The sequence below is a fragment of the Suricata suricatta genome, chromosome 12 (genome assembly GCF_006229205.1).
Source record: "Suricata suricatta isolate VVHF042 chromosome 12, meerkat_22Aug2017_6uvM2_HiC, whole genome shotgun sequence".
In the NCBI taxonomy this organism is placed as follows: domain Eukaryota; kingdom Metazoa; phylum Chordata; class Mammalia; order Carnivora; family Herpestidae; genus Suricata; species Suricata suricatta.
Genome location: NC_043711.1, coordinates 48,659,850 through 48,676,165, shown reverse-complemented (window position 1 = coordinate 48,676,165; position 16,316 = coordinate 48,659,850). Strand labels below are relative to the sequence as shown.

Below are 16,316 nucleotides of genomic sequence, written 5' to 3'. Positions count from 1 at the left end.
TTTTAATTTCTACACATATTTTTTGGACTCACTGTGATACAAGCAAGAGGACTTCCCAAAAGTCACAGCTCCGCCCTCTAACACGCACTGTCCTTGTCCCCCTCCACCCTGTGTTATACACACACAGATGCACGCACGCCTGTATGCACACGGTCGAAGACGCTAGCATGGACTTAATGTCCGGGGAGAAGACAGGCATGCACTGAAATGCCAGTATTCAGACTCTCACCATTTAGTACAGGATCTTCAGTACTGACTGGGGACTGAAGACTACATCATCTTTGGACCCAGAGACAGTGTTGCTGTGATATGTCCTGATAGCATCAACACAGCATTAGTCTAGGAGTATGATTCTTGGTTTGGGTCTGATAGCATCAACACCAACCAGTCCTTGCTTTTTGGAAAGTGGACAGGATGCCGATTTGGGGGTCTTTTGGCCACATAGAGGACCACGGAGCACTCTGGGAGAAAAGCATCCATGGTGGGGTCTGTTGGCATTTGAGCCTTTCTGCTCATGAGCCAGAGATGCTCCAGTCTCTGCTCTTCCAAGAAAGTTGTCACCCTAGCAGCCAACAGAGGTCACTGGGGTTCGAGGGGGCAGCAACTCACAGATTTTCCTGACTCAGGGCACAACCTCCCTGGGATCCCTGGAGTTGAAGATTCTTGGGCACCAGAGCCACTGGGATGCTTCCCTTATTCTCTTCCCTTGACAGCTCTGATGGTTCCTTGGGTCTTTTAATGGTGCCAGAGTCTGTTTTATAGCAAATCAGTGGGGTTTGATTTCAGCAGCACCCGTGGGTCTACACCCCACCCCTCCCAATCTCATGCTGGAGGAAATTTCCACTGTCTCCGTTTTTCCCCAATCAAAGCCCAGAAGCATAAGTCCGGGGTCCAGGATGCTGTCTGAAGCTCCGTTGTTTCTGTCCTCCTTCCCCAGACCCTGTGCCTGAGATCTGTGACTCATCTTTTCCCTTTTACAAACCTAATGCGTGGCTGCAGGTGCCAACAAACAGGACCATATGCATTTTCTCCCGGAATGATTCGTTCTGATGGCCAGAAGTGACATGTGAACACTTGAAGACTCCAAGCCTTATTTCTTTAGGCCCTGGGGGAAAGAAGTGCCACACAGTTTGCTCTCCTTTCAGGATGGATCTGTGGGTTACACCTGCAGGAGGCTGCCTTTTACAAAATCCTGGCTTCACTGAGCTTCATCTGTTGTGTTTAGTTGCGAAGAAACACCACTGAATACAAAATGTGAATTCCTTGACTTTGTTCTCTGGTGACGTTTCTGTGGACTGTGCCGGTCACTCGAGGACATGGCTGCCAACATGATGTCTGCTTCCTTAACTGCTTTACAAAAGGTGCAATGAATAAACATTTCCACCCCCCATGCATTGCTTTGCCCTTTTTCTCCCTCCTCAAAACAGTGACCACGTCTGGTGGCTTGCAGATTTGGAATCCCTTGCGGGGCACCGGGTGGGGGGAGGAGTGCAGAGTTCCTGCCTGATGATGACGGCGGTGCACCTGGGTTGAGGCTGGGACAGGGGTACGGGACCTGGTCCCATTGTCTTCAGTCCAGTCATGATTTGTCAGAGTTCTATCAGAAGACGCTCTAAAACCCAGGCATGGACCTCCAGTACGACTTAGCCACACTTCTTGGGGCTAACTCTGGAGTAAGAAGACTCTGGATTGTCACCTCAAAGGGCCCCTAACACATATTTCTTCCAGGGTGGTAGGGGGGCCACTTGCAGAACCACAGATGGGTTGGTGCGCATTCCGGGGCCCCCTGACTCACACTCTGGAGCTGGGACCCTAAACCTGCGTTTTAGCAGGACCCCCTGATGAGCTGAATGTTGGCGTATGAGAGAGAGAGGGACTCCCCGTCCCTCCTCTGGCCTGTCCCCCCCCTGCCCCCCCCCCCCCCCCCCCCCCCCCCCCCCCCCCCCCCCCCCCCCCCCCCCCCCCCCCCCCCCCGTGTGCTGCTCTTCCCGCTGCTCCTCCAGGAGATTCTGGAAGGAGCAGAACTCCTCGGACATACATGCTTCTTAGACGGGCGTCCTCCCGCCAGCTCTGGGAACTTCACAGGTAATTGGGCTCATGCTATCGTCTTCCCTGGAGAAAGGGAGCAAACTCGAAAAGTTGGATTTGTAGTCAAATCAGGTTATAGAAAATGCCAGGATGGTGGAAAATCCCTGCATAACCCAAGATTCCAAGTCTGACACTGATGGGCTGATGTCTAAAAGGGCAGCTCCTTTGAGGAGGATGTAAGTAATACTGACTTTAAACCTTTTCAGCAGGAGAAGCCTGGGCTGGTTGAGTCCACCTGAGGATGGGAAGAGGCCAGGACAGAGCAAAGAGCAGTGGGATGGAGCTGGTGTGCTCAAATGCTTGTCTATTTTTTTTTAATGTTTTTATTTATTTTTGAGAGAGAGAGACAGCATGAGCAGGGGAGGGTCAGAGAGAGAAGGAGTCACAGGATCTGAAGACAGGCTCCAGGCTCTGAGCTCGCTGTCAGCACAGAGCCCGACGCGGGGCTTCAAACCTGCGAACTGTGAGATCATGACCTGAGCCGAAGTCGGAAGCCGGATGCTTAACCGACTGAGCCACCCAGGCGCCCCTCAAATGCTTGTCTCAATGTTTGGCAAGTCTGACTTCTCTGGGCTATAACTTCCCCACTTGGAAACAACCAAGGGATGGCTACTAAATTGCTCAGAAGTAAAAATACTGATATCCGCAGCTTATTTAAAAATGCACGAAGAGGGGCGCTTGGATGCGTCAGTTGGTTATATGTCTAATTCTTAGTTTCGGCTCAGGTCATGGTTTCACGGTTTGTGAGTTAGAACTCCATGTCGGGCTCTGCACTGACAGCCCAGAGCCTGCTTGGGATTCTCTCTCTCCTCCTCTTTCTGCCCCTTCTCCGCTTGTGCGCACTTGGTCTCACCGTCTCTCTCAAATAAACATTAAAAAATTATAAAAATGTATAAAGAAAACTGAGGTGGGTGGGTGTTAGAGCTATGACAAAGCAGCAGCAGTAAAATGTTCATTGCTGAGCCTGATCGTGTGCACATAGGTGTTCATGGCAAACCCTTTCAACTTTCCTGTGTTTGAAAATCTCATGATAAGATACTAGAAAAAACAAAACCAGGCAAACTTTTAGGGCGAATATGGACATTAGAGATCATTTTATGGATGATAAAATGGAGGCCAGAAAAGGCAACTAGGAGGAGAGAAAGGACTGGAGCTGAGGCTGCCTGTTCCCTGTCTTTCAATCTGCTCTACCACCCTGCTTGGGTTCATGGCCAGGCACCAGAGGTGATACCGCTGAAACCCTGTTGTGGAACCATAATTTTATGAGCCTTAAATGGGTGTTGTAGGGAAATAAAAAGTGGGATTGGGACACACTGGCCTAAACAAGTTTCTTTACTGCAGGACTTGTCAGAGCCTTTAATGTATTAATGTCTTTTGAAAAGCTCTGAGAGAAATATAGAGCATTTTCTAGACAAATTTAATCACGAAAAGACCCACTTTTTTTTTTTTAGGACTAAGATCTGAAAAGCACTCTTGGGAAAGGCATCTCTAAAGAATGAGATTGCTATTTTTCCCCCCAGCAGGGTTAGGTGAGAAGGAGCTGTGACATGCCTCTGCTGTTGTTTTTTATGTCCATCGGGGTCTGCACATGCGCAAACTGGACCTCATGCCCACATCACTTCTCTGAGGGCTGAAGGTATACATGTGCCAAGCCACAGTGCCAGGGGCCCGGTGTCTGGGGAGCCAAAGGAGAGGTTCAGAGCATTGTGAACCCAAGCCCTGCCCTCAGTGGTGCCCCCGGAGGGTCTCCTGCCCCTCCAGCCGAAGGGCCATTTTCTTCTGTTGGTGACCGCTGACTGGCCCAGGGTCTCTGTGGGAATATAACCTTCTAAAGAGCATGGAGGAGCAGATGCCCAGCCAACACGAAGGACCCAAGAGAAACCAAATTCTGTGCTGGCTCTTCAATTTAGCAAGAAGGGCCAGCCACCTTGCCCCACTTGTTCCTGAGGGCAGCAAACTGTATTTTTGGAGCTCATCAGGACACACACCTACCTTATGAACACACAAAAACACAGCATTCCCGAGATGCAGCCGAAACCCTTTATTGGAGCCACCCTCCTAATGCCAAGAGTCACCGGTAGCTTCCCTGGGCGGCATGCATCAACGGGTTGACTCCGGATGGGAACGGAGTGCCGGTTTATGCTGTTACAGTACAAGTGAATGCAAAGACTTGCAGTAGCTGCCTCTTAGCAAATTACCTTTCCTCGTGCCCGGTCACAGGGGCATCAAGGTGGGGCGGGATGGGGGGCAGAGTGAAGGGCCACTGTGTTTCTGTGGCAGGACTGTCTTTTCTTTCTGGCTTCCCTAACCTGCGTGCTCCCATCTCAGGGTGGAAGGGGGCAGGGAATAGCAGTCCCTAAAGAGAAAGAGCTGGCCACAGGCCCCTGGAGCAGTACGGTGGGGCCAGCCTCCCCTGACTCCCCCCTGCCCGAGCACCCCTGCCGCCCCACCTGGCTTTACACTTCCTTCCGCAACATCACCTTGATGTTGCTGCAGATCTGGCCCAGGGCGGCAAAGAGCGGGTTGCAGAAGGTACGGATGCACAGGGAATAGATGTGGCTGATGCACTGGATCTCGATCAGGTAGCTCTTGATGCACGGCACCACCGCCCAGATGTGGCAGAAGGAGATGCAGGCAAACAGGAAGCCCCAGAGCAGGGCCAGCGGGACTCCCAGCAGCGTGGACAGCAGGCGGTAGCACCAGTACTTGGAGACGGTGAAGGTGGTGTAGCTCACCTTCCACACTCCGTCGAAGCTGTAGGTGCCCACGGGCTCTGCGATCACGTCTTCAAAATCCACCTGCAGGGACGGGAGGGCAATCCTCAGGTCACAGCGTCCACCCACTTCTCAAGCTTTTGTGTGCCAGTGTCGGACCCTCTGGAGGGCTTGTCACACCTGATGGCTCGGCCCCACCACTGGGGGTTCGGACCGGCACAGCCAGGGCGGAGCCTGAGACTGCATTTCTAGCAAGTCTCCAGTGCTTCTGATGCTTCCCTAGAGCAGGAGACACAGGGGCTGGTCCAGCCCCCTCATCTCATAGGTGGATACGCAGGCCCTGGGGAGTTGAGTGACTTGCTTAAAGCCAACAGTAAGGTAGACATAGACCTAGAAGGGTGGTTCTCAAATTCTGTTGTTTTCTGATCCCAGAGAGTTGGACAGTCCCAGGCATTCTGGGGGTACGGAAGACACATCCAGTCAGGTTAATACCTGAAGGGAGCCAGGTGGAGGTAGGGGGCGTGGGCTGGAACAGTGTAGTGAGTGCTGCTAGGACCTAATGGGATTGACAGTGTGAGCCTCAGGGTGATGCGGATGATTCCGGAAGGCCGAGGGCAAGCCCAGAGTGGCTGGGAGGACAGTCACTCTGTGATGAGCTTTTTTGCACAGGGGCTGGCTTGGCCAGATCAGAGTTGATTTTTTTTTAAATTGAGGTATAGTTGATACATAATATTGTATTAGTTTCAACATAATGATTCAGTACTTATGTCTATTGGGAAATGATCACCACTTAACATCCGTCACCACACATGGGTACAAATCTGTGTGTGTGATGAGAACTTTTAAGATCTACTGTTGTTAGCATCTCTCGTATATGCACTACCGTATTGTGGGGTATGGTCACCATACTTCCCCGTGCCTTGTTTATTTCATAAGTGGAGATTTGTTGCTCTGGACCCCTTCACTCACCCCCTACCTCCGCCTTTGGCAACCCCCAGTCTGCTCTCCATTCTCTGACCTGAATTTTGAGCAGCTTGTTGGGCCAGTGGTGTTTGGGAGAGAGGAGGCAGGTGGGGTCCAGCAGGGGGTAGTCACAATATTCCAGGTGGGACCTGACGACAGGCTGGTTTGGGGTGATAGTGGGGGGTTAGAAAGAGGCACACGCGTCTGAGAGCCATTTTAGGATGTGGCATGTGGCAAAGTGAGGGCCATGTCATCCTCGCTAGTAAAGGTGTCTGCAGCCCGGGCATGCCCACGCCGGCCTGAAACACCTTGGGCAGGAGACAGGTGTTTCCCCCACTCTAGTCCTATGGCAACCTCAGACTTTCCTCCCCTGCTGCCCACCCAGCCCTCCTGGCAGTGGGAGGAGCATGGGCCCTCAGAGAATCTGGTTCACACAGTCCACTGAGATGGTGACTGAGGCCCCATTTGGGAAGTGGGAAAGGATCATCAGCAAACCTGGGGGAAAAAAGATTGTATTTTAAGCCAAGTCATTTAACCTTTCTTGTGTCCCTGAGATGCACTGAAGACCATGATATCTGCTTTCTCTTATGTGATGTCCTTTAATGGGGGCATGGCCATCTTCCATGTTCCTGGGCTATTTTAATAAAAGTTGGTGGAGTGAATGCTCAGACTAATCAGACTAATGGTGGAGGGGACACTTGTGGAGGCTGGTGGGGCCAGAGCTCAACCGTCAGTCTTCCAGGGCCAGCCCCTTCCCCACTTTTACTGGGGGAAGCGGATCCTCTCATCTAGGCATGGGGGTCAAATTACTTTTCATGATAAAATTACACAGCCACATCGCAGAAAATTCAGGCAGCAGCAGAAAGAAAACAAAAGCACCTTCAACTTGTATTTCCCTAGTGCTAACAATGCCATTGCTCTGGTGCTTTCCTTTCCAGGGTAACTCTTGGGGGAGCGGTGGACATAACCCATGGTGTATGTACAATGGTGGGTCCTTTTTTTCTCACGTGACTAGACTCTGAGCTCCTGTGCCTCGCCTCAGACCCCAGATCCCCCTGGAGACATCAGAGGATGAGGCCCTAGGTGATGCGGAAAGCTGACTCAGGGAGTCAGTAGGGCCTTTCAGACCCCACTCCTGTAAATCTCAGCCTCCAGCTTTCTGCACTAGGGGGTTCGGCGGATGTCTTTTATGGCCCCCTGGTTGAAAGGGCAGAACTGGAGGGAGGAATACAAATATGGTCCTCATGTCCTCAGAAAGATCGCATTTATTCCTGGAGGGCTTCCAGGAGGTGGTGACTGTCCTTTGGTGGACTGTGGGGTTTGGAGGGAGAGATGGAAAACCAGTGCGCTGGGTACTTGGTAAAGAAGGCCCAAGTTGGTTGGGGAACATCTCATGGCTTTAGACAGTGGATGAAAAGGGCTGCCATCCCCTACATCTGGCTTATACAGGGCAAAAATTCAGAGTTGCTGGTTTTGGGGGGAGCTGTCAAATCTAAGAAGCTGGGGAGGATAGGCCGGGGGAGTCATTCCAGCCCTGACCTGTGTACACCCATAATAATTACTGAGGTGCAGTTACATCCCTGGGGCCTGGGTCCTGGAGTAAGAAGCTCTGACCTCTGCAGACTGCCCCTCCTCCATCATGGCCGTGCCTCAGCCTGATGCCTCTTAGCACCCCAACTGGCTTCTGGAACACGGTGCAGCCCCAGGACCTTTGCCAGCAAAAGGAGACATTAGGGCGGAGACATTCATTTCCCTCTCCCACTCAGCACCCGTGGCCTCCCTTCCCCTTCTTGTGGCTGTGCCTTGGGATGGTGCATCCCTGACTCACAGATTTCCCAGGCCTGCCTCCTTACCTCACAGGAGGGCCCACAGCCCAGACATGGGAGCAGGACCCAGGCTGAATCTAGGCATCCAGATTCTAATCTAAGTTCTCCACGCTGCCTCAGCCAGGGTCAGACCCCGAGGTGGGTTCTTACTATGTGGCGTCTGAGGACTGGTCCTTGTCGACCAGACAGACCTGCCCAAAGCAGGGCTCCCGGCCCCTTCTTTAAAGCCTGCCACCCACCCTGCTCCTCTGCAGCCCAGCCTGCCTTGTTGGTCTAGTCGGCATCTTCCACCTTTCAACACCTTTGATTATTGGTGTCTGGCCTCTAAGAGGCAGCAGAGTGGAAAAGAAGGCTGTCTGAAGTCACTGCTGGGGCTGGAGTCCAGCTCTGCTACTTATTGGCTCTGTCACCTTCAGCAAGTGACTGAGCTTTTCTGTGCCTCAGTTTCCTGTGTTCATTTCATAAGTTTGTTGGAGGTTTAAATAAGTTAAGACATCTAAATACGCAGTACTCTGCCTGACACAGAATACCTGGTTAATAACTGTTGGCTGTTGTTGGTTATTACAGAGCACTTGCTTCAGGAGGACATTCAAGCCTCGAAGGTGGCCTTGCACCCCACGGCAGGTGCTGCTGATGAGGGACTTAGGCAGATGCCTTAACTCTTTGAACTTCACTCCTTCATGTGCAAAAATGCATTTGCTATTTCTTACAACCTTGTTATGAGGAATAGAAATAATTTATCATCTGTCTATCCATTTGCTCCCCACCATCTATTTACCTACCCATCTCCTACCCATCAATCCATGGATTTCTCTAACCATCCATGACCCCTGGATCTCTCCAACCATCCACAGACATGCATGCATGTCCATCCATTCAAACACATCCTTATTCAAGCCCCCACTATGTGCTAGACATAGCACCTCTTGGACAATGCTCAGCACAATACCTAGCACGTAGTAGGTGCTCAGTGAAGGTAATTATTTGTTCAATTGTTCTGAAGTTCCTATGCAAATATATCTCAGAAAATCTGTTTCAGCTCAGATCCTAAGTACAGTAACTCTCCAGCCTACCTAGTCATAAATATGTGCGCGTGTGTTTTTGTGTGTGTGTGTGTGTGTGTGTGTGTGTGTTTGTGCGTGCGCGCACGCCTACCTACCTCTGCCTGCACTGATAAGATGGATGGAATTCTCTTTTCCCTCATTTGCTGTTTATGGTAATAATCTTCCTCCCAGGGACTGCTCTGTTGTGTCTTTTAATTATTATTACTTTGCAGAAGACATTGATGCTGACATTTGAATTATTGCCCATGACTGCCTTCGGGCATTGAGCGTGGGGCGACTGCTCCATTTTCTGGGAATCAGAAAATGTGCTCTCAGAGGGATGGGCTTGTGCTGTCAGGCCCAGCTGTTTCTCTGACTCAGATTGAGCACTGGGACAGCTTGGTCCACAGCGCCTTCTTTGGGGAGATATTTATAAGACCGGGCTCGGGCAGGGCTCGGTAGTCATGCCAGTGTTATCAGAAGCACACAGTGACTTCATTTCTTAATTCCTTCGTAAAGCAGAGGGGAGATGGCTTTTTCTGGGAAGGTGGTTAGTGGGGGGCTGGATCCATCAAAAGAGTCTCAAGGCTGAGTGTGCAGTTGGAGGAAGGGCAGAGGGTGGGAAGGGTGAGTGCGGCTGCTCATTCAATTGATGTCCCCTTCTCTGGCATATTTATTTTTGGAACAGCGAGAGAACCAGTTGATTAATCGGAACCAGCCAGCCAGGCCCCCCGCAGTCTCCCAGGAGGGCGGGGAAGGTGCAAGACAGCAGGTCCAGGCATTGCCTGAGGATTCGGGGAAGGCCAGCAGCCAACCCCTGTCAAAAATACCTCCCCAGATTCCCGTATGACTCAGTCCTTGGGCATCCGGGGCCCTGGACAATTCAGATAGAGTATCCGTGGGTGGGGGAATCGCTTTAGGCAGGGGGGTAGACATCTGGTTCCAGTCTCCACTTGACTGCTGTGTTACTGAATGGTTTTGGACATGGTACTTCCGCTCTCCAGCCCTCCAGTGTTTAGCTTTTTGAGTTGTTTTTTAAAACTCTACACCAAGAGGATTAGGCCAAGATTCGTAGTGACTCAGAACACCCAGGGGAAGCTTGATTTTGTTGGGTCTTCCTTCTCCTGCCCATGACCTTGCTGTTTAAAGGGCAGCCCGTGGCCAGGGGCCCTCTTCTCGACAAGGTATGTACAGAAGTTGAGAGTAAGCATTTAAAAACAGTCACAGAACTGTGAGCCAGTAACTTTAGGTTGATTAAGTCTAAAAAGAAGAAAAATTGGGGCTTACACTGTAGATGCCCATTTTTCATCTTGCTTCCCTGGTCATTAATTTGTGTTGAATTTTACAAAAGTATTAGTGTGCGACAGATTGAGATTATCAGAATAAAACTGGCCGTTCACCCAGATAAATTGAGAAGCATCGGCGTATATAGTAGGAAGCTAAAAGGAGGTGATGTCTGTCAAACAGCTGAAAAATGGCAAAGCTTTGCTCCGTGGGTTCTAAGTGGTAATAACAATAGTAGAATTGTGTACAGTCTGGGGTAACCAATGCATTGCTCACAGTTTGGCCCTTTTGGTGTTGGTTTCTGGCCATGTATCTTGCGTTCAGTGTTTTGTCAACCTTTGGTGGATGTTTAACCAGTCTCCAAAGATGGCCCGCAGTTAGTCTTGGCCCTGAGGGTTTGTGCCCTTGTCTTTTCTCATCCCACACTGAGTCTGGGCCTGCCCCGTGACTTGCTTTAATCACCAGAATGCGGTAGAAGGGTCAAGGTGCCAGGTCCAGAACTAAACCTTACAAAGGCCTAGAAGTCTCTCCCTTGGGGAGCCTCGAGCCACCAAATTAAAAGTCCACTTTTATGCCCTGATGCAGAGACTGGCAGAGTTAGAAGTCCATCACTTTACCCTGCTCTAGAATCTTGAGGAGATGCCACATGAGGGAGAGACCCAGCCATCCGGCAGCACAGCTGAGTCCTGCCTTCCCTCCATCCCCACCAAGGCACCAAGCACAGGAATGAGCCATCTTGGGTGTTCCAGCTCAGCAGAGGCCCTCAGTGGCTGCCACTGCATGAGATGCCACCAGTGAGGGCAGCGGACCTGCCCCGCTGAGTCTAGTCAACCCACAGGACTGTGGGAGGCCATCACATGGTTGTTGCTTTAAATCAGTGAGTTTTCGGATGATTTGTTATGCAGCGATAGGTAACTTCTACAGTGTGTCTTTAGGAAAGTGGGATTCCAGGTTTATTTTCTACAGGACAAGGGAGACCCATTCGTACTTGGAAGTGCAAAACATTCACCAGCTCCACTGAATAAAAATTTCTGGGTGGCAGAGCCAAGAAATCTGCATTTTAACCAGCTCCCCAAGAAAATAGATGACATTTTGAAAAACTAGATAAGCTAATACCAGGAGTCCCCATAACACTAAGTTGTAAATACTTCAGAGTGAGTTAGTCCAGTGAAGCCCTTCTTAGAGGTACTTGACAGAGGGAAAGACATTTCCAAAAGGAAGAAATTGCCAACACAGAGTGACTGGCAGGTTGGATGACCTTCTATAACTGGGTCTCAACCTGCCCCTTCTGCTTTCTCTCCCACAGATTCCCTTTCACATATGCTCAACCCCTGTCTTTCTTCTGCAGGCAGAGTAGCCAAGAAGTTTCATCTGTGTGCCAACAATGCCTCACCCATGGTCCATGGCTTCCTAGAAAAGTGCTGTGATCCATTAGTAATGTCTGCCATGGACATAGGTAGGTGTAATGACAATTCTTATCTCTTACGTTTGCCAATTCCACCCAACATCCTTGTTGATGTTGGGGCTTTCGCTTATTTTGTTCCCTCTTCTTCAAAAGACTTACTTTCCTTTTCATATCTTAATTTTTTTCCCATTTTTATATTCACCTGGGCTACCGCCTTCCCCTAAAGGTGGCTCCTGATTTTCCCAGACGAGAAAGTCTTTGTCCCTAAACCCCATGACACTTCATTGGGCACTAATTTATGGCGTGAAGTACCAGGTCAGTTTCGCACAGGGCATGGTTTGTGTGTTTTTCTAAGGGAGGAGGGTGTTTAGTAGCAGATGTGGGTTGGAGGTGGGGTGGGAACAAATAGGATGGGCTGGGGTCATGTCTGTCCCCCTGTTTGACCTTGAGTGGCCGAGGGGAGAGCGGTTGAAGGCTGAGGCTGAAGAGGCTGTGTGATACTTTGGACTCAAGCATTCCTGCCTTAGGATCTGTGTGCCTCAGTGAGGGTTAGGGAGACGGCCCTGAGCCCTCTCAGAAATAATTCAGAGGCCTTTGCGCTGGGGCTGTGGGCCTGCAGGAATGCACTGAAAGATGGCTGGAGGTTTACAGTGGGAGTGTAAGGGAGTGGTAGAGAACCCTGGTGGCTGTTGCTGTATGTTCACACCCACCACGGCCTGGCATGGAGGGCTTAGGCGCTGTGGGTCTATGCACCTCATCACCATCTCCTCTGAGCACAGCACCTGGTGCCCAGCAGGCACTCTGTAACGGCTTGTGGAAGCAGTACTCTGTGAATGGAGGTGACTCTGGGGTGGGGGTGGGGTGCAGAGGGAACTTGGTGTGCTCTTCCCAGGTCCTTGGCTCTAATCCCAATGAGCCACCCCTTTGTCTGAGACCCAGCCCCGAACCCAGGGACCACAGTTCAAGTCTGTTAGGCTGGACAAGGCTCTCGTCTGCATTTGGCACTCATTTTCCAGCCTGGGTTCAAGGGCAATGCCAGTCCTTACTTGGGGAAGTTTTGACTCTGGATAAAGTCAAAATGGAGCATCTCCCATCTGCTGGGGGGTCAAATCCACATCACCAGGGGTCTATTTCCTGCTCTGCATCTAGTATGAAACCTCAGAAGCTGTTTGCAGAGAGGATGGGTCTCCCTCTTCTCCACCCAGCGTCTGTCCACGCCTATTCAGGCCAGGGAGGGAAAAGGATTTCCCTGGAGTCACACAACGAGCTAGTGTCAGGCCTGGGACCAGAATCTTGGTAGCTCAGTCTTATTCCAGGATCTTATTGTGTCTCCTATCCTAGGTCATGAGGAGCCTGTTAGCCCTGGTGACCATCCTGGCAGGCCCCTCCTGAGCCCTCATCTCGGCCTCTGTCTTGTTTCTCTTTCTCTCTGTCTCTCTCATCTCCTCACTTCCTTTTCCTCCCCCCTCCCTCCGTCTTGTCTTTTAGTTGATCAAAGATCATGAGGTGCCCCAGGCTCCTGTTCAGACCGACTGCCCAAGCCCCCCCTTCCTGGCCAGCTCCCCTGTTTCCCTTCTTCCTTTTCTTTCTTCTTTCGCAGACCATACACAAACCTGAAGTCTACTTCAACCTGTTTGTGCTCTTTATCTGACTCCGTTTTATGATCCTCATCCTGAATTTCAAAACTTTTTCATTTCTCAATTATTAAAAACAAAAGAAAGTCAAATAACTCTGCAAGTCAGGGAACGTCCAATAAATATACCAAATAAATATCTCCTCTCAACAAGATTATTTGCAGGGCCTTTTAAAAACTTAGCATTTGAGGGCTGTTTTCTGGGTTCGGGAGAGACAGGTCTCAGCCCCAGGGGAGGGTTGTGTAAACAGCTGCAGTTGGAGGGCTGCCCCCATCCCTCCCTCGGATTCTAACCTGGGCCTGGGGCCTGGAGCCTGGAGCCTGCTCACGCCGGGCTCTGTAGGGCCTGGAGCCTCTCTACGCCTGTCACCTGTGGTGGGTCTCTTTTAGAAGCCACGTTCTCCCTTGGGGTTCTCTTCTCCACCCCCAGCAGCCGGCTAGGGACCACCAGGCAGGAAACCTGGTTGTAAAAGCTGGCCCATGGCTTTGTTGTCCTGTCCTATAAGCTCTCCCTCCCAGGCTCCAACTCTGCTGGCACTTGTCACACCCTTGCTGCATGCCAGTGACTGTTGGGCACTTTCAAATCCTTCATTTTCTTTACTCTGCACATTATACTTTTATTGCACTGTGCTCCTTTGAGAGTCCTTAACCTGATGGAGTAAATGATATCACACTCATTTTACAGAGGAAAATTCAGGTTCTGAAAACCTAGATGACTTGTCCAGCGTCGTTGCTTTGAGGTAGAAATTGAGTAAATTTGAAACCAGGTCTGTTAAAGCCGAGTTTCAGGACCATGTTCCCCAGACCGCAATGCACACACTGTGACAAATACTATTTTACATTTGTATAGTAATTTCCCCCTTGTAGCTCTTCCTATCATTACCGATTTCCGCCACTAATGATGTAGAATACAATAATAGCATAAGATGAATTATTAGGGAGTAGTGCCCTGAGGGAAGGTGGGGGCGTGGAGTAGGGAGCTACTGACTGCCTGGAGGAGCTGAGGAAGTCTTCCTGGAGGAGGTGACTTTTGAGCTGAGGCTTCAAAGCTGAGCAGGGCTTTCCCACAGGGAGGAGGGCGGGAGGGTGCTCCTGGTACAGACACAGAAGCATGTTCTGGTTGGTGTGGCCAGCTCCTGGCGTGAGGGCTGGAAGGTGGAAAAAGATCATTGTGGCCAGATTGAGTTGGGGCTTGAAAGCTGTGGGGAGAAATCAGACTGTCCAGCATGGGCGGTGTCTCACGGCAGGAAGACGGCGTGGGGGCTGTGCCTCAGAGCAAGCCCAGAGCTGCACTGTCTCAGGCAGCGGTCACAAGCTTTGAGCACTTGACCTGTGACCAAGGCAACAGAAGAATTCTAAGTCTTTTTTAAATTTTAGTTCAAATGTAAGAAGTGATCTTTAATTCTGAAATTGGAAGACTTCTTTAAAATGTTTGAAACAATTTGAGTGTGTTGAATTGGTTTCAGCTGCACAGTTTATGAGCTCTAAATACAGGACAAGAATTTCTGATAAATTTGGAATCTGAACTGATAAGCAGCATAAGGGTAAGATACACACTGGATTTCCAAGGTGAACAGAGACTGTAATAGTACCTAGATAACTGTTTTTATATCAATTACGTGTTAAAATGAGACTATTTTGGAAATGTAAGGTTAACTTAAAAATATCATGAAAATTAATTTCACATGCTTGTTTTTCCTCTTTAAAATCATAGCTACTAGGGACGCCTGGGTGGCTCAGTCAGTTAAGCATCCGGCTTCAGCGCAAGTCATGATCTCACAGTTTGTGGGTTCAAGCCCCATCCAGCTCTGTGCTGACAGCTATTTGCCATCAGTCTGTCTGTCTCTCTCAAATAAATGTTTAAAAAATTATTTTTTGAAAATAAAATCACAGCCGCTAGGAAAATGTAAAATGACATCTGGAGATTATATGATGGGATCCAATATTTTTATTGGATGGGGCTGATCTGCGATTCTGATGCATTTAATAGGACCCAGGAGGCCCCAGGCACCTGCTCTTTTAAAAGCCCTTCCCGTGATCCCCATGCTAGTGGTTGGTCACCCTGCTTCCAGGAATTCTGCTGTAGAAAGAGGCCGTGGCTCCCGAGTGGAGGTTGGAGTGAAGGTGAGGGTTTGGCCGCATCCAGATGAGGAAGGAGGCTGACCCAGGCAGTGGCTGTTGGGGAGACTCCCCCGAGGCTGGGTAACCGCCCTCTGAGTGCTCCTTTCAGGAGCCTGGGTCCCTCTGAGAGGCCTCTGCCCTGGCCTGGGCATAGGGCCTGGCATGAGCACTGGGCACGGCCCCCACACCCTGGGCAGTGGACACGCAGCAGTGCCCTGGGGGGATGAGTGCTCCTACCAGCAGGGCTGGCAGCCACCTTTTGGGAATTAACCCCACACCCACCATGGAGACCGCAGACGTGACCCCTGGCGTGAGAAAGAGCCCAAGTCGGCCACCCGCTGGTCTTCCTCCTGGGACAAGGGCCAGGAGCTCATGGGAAGAACCTCAGAGGAGTAGGAGGCTCTCTCCTCTGTGCCTTGCCTCCCCGACCTGGTCAACACCTGCGTCACGTTTGTGCGGCTGACCTCTTGCTCCTGTTTGTGCTAAGTGTTTCTTGTGGGGTGTACACGCTGACTTTTGATGGAGGATTTGGAGAAGACAGAGGAACAGGGCCTCTTGTTGGGGAGGCAGGCTGTGTGCAGAGCAGAGCCCTCCCCGCCCCACCTCCTGCGTCCAAGCATTCTGCAGACCCAACACCCTCCTGGCGGTGGCGCCCCGGCCGGCGGCCGAGCCTACCTTCACTATGTCCTCGTTAATGTTCTTGGGGTCTCGGTTCACCAGGTCTATCTCCTTGAAGTGGATGTCCTTGACGATCTGGGCCTCCAGATCCGTGTGCTCCTCGGCCATCATCGCGGAGCCGGGGGACCGCAGAAGGAGATCTGAGCCGTGTGGCCGGCGGGGCTGAAAAGACTTGGGGCAGGGACACAGTTCGGTGTCCCCAGACTTGAGCCCCAGCCGGCCCCACAGGCCCCACCCAGCATGCCAGCCGACAGCTGTCCCACATAACTTCAGCCCGCCTCTGCTAAAGCCTCTGTGGCAGGCCTCCAAGCTAAAATTAAGACTGGAGCTCTGCTGGAAGGCCCAGCACTCCCTTCGGGGGCCGCCCCGGGCGCAGGGCCTCGCCGAGAGAGCAGGCGCGCTGGCATCTGTGGGCCATGGGGCAGCAGGGCGAGTGGAGCGGCTCCTGGAATTCGCCCCGCTGCCATGAGCATTCGGGCTCCTCTGGAAGGGGCGGTGGGGTGTCCTCAGACCTGCCTCTTGCCGGCTGTGAGCTTGGGCATGCCTCTCCTCTCTGGTCCA

General features: G+C 51.2%; 1 protein-coding gene across 1 annotated transcript; it reads right to left on the bottom strand.

Moving 5' to 3' along the window:
* Nucleotides 1-4,114: 4,114 nt before the first annotated feature.
* Nucleotides 4,115-15,992, bottom strand: CAV3 (caveolin 3). The gene is made up of 2 exons (XM_029918060.1): nucleotides 15,753-15,992; nucleotides 4,115-4,886 (listed from the first exon to the last, which is right to left on the bottom strand). The coding sequence occupies exons 1-2, from the start codon at nucleotides 15,864-15,866 to the stop codon at nucleotides 4,545-4,547; spliced, it is 456 nt and encodes a 151-aa protein (XP_029773920.1). The 5' UTR covers nucleotides 15,867-15,992; the 3' UTR covers nucleotides 4,115-4,544.
* Nucleotides 15,993-16,316: the final 324 nt, after the last annotated feature.

Bases quoted from the DNA above. Each gene is read 5' to 3' on its own strand.
- CAV3 (XM_029918060.1), bottom strand. From the start codon at position 15,866: ATGATGGCCGAGGAGCACACGGATCTGGAGGCCCAGATCGTCAAGGAC. The intron at 4,887-15,752 runs GTAGGCTCGGCC...CCGTCCCTGCAG, and splicing joins TTAACGAGGACATAGTGAAG to GTGGATTTTGAAGACGTGAT.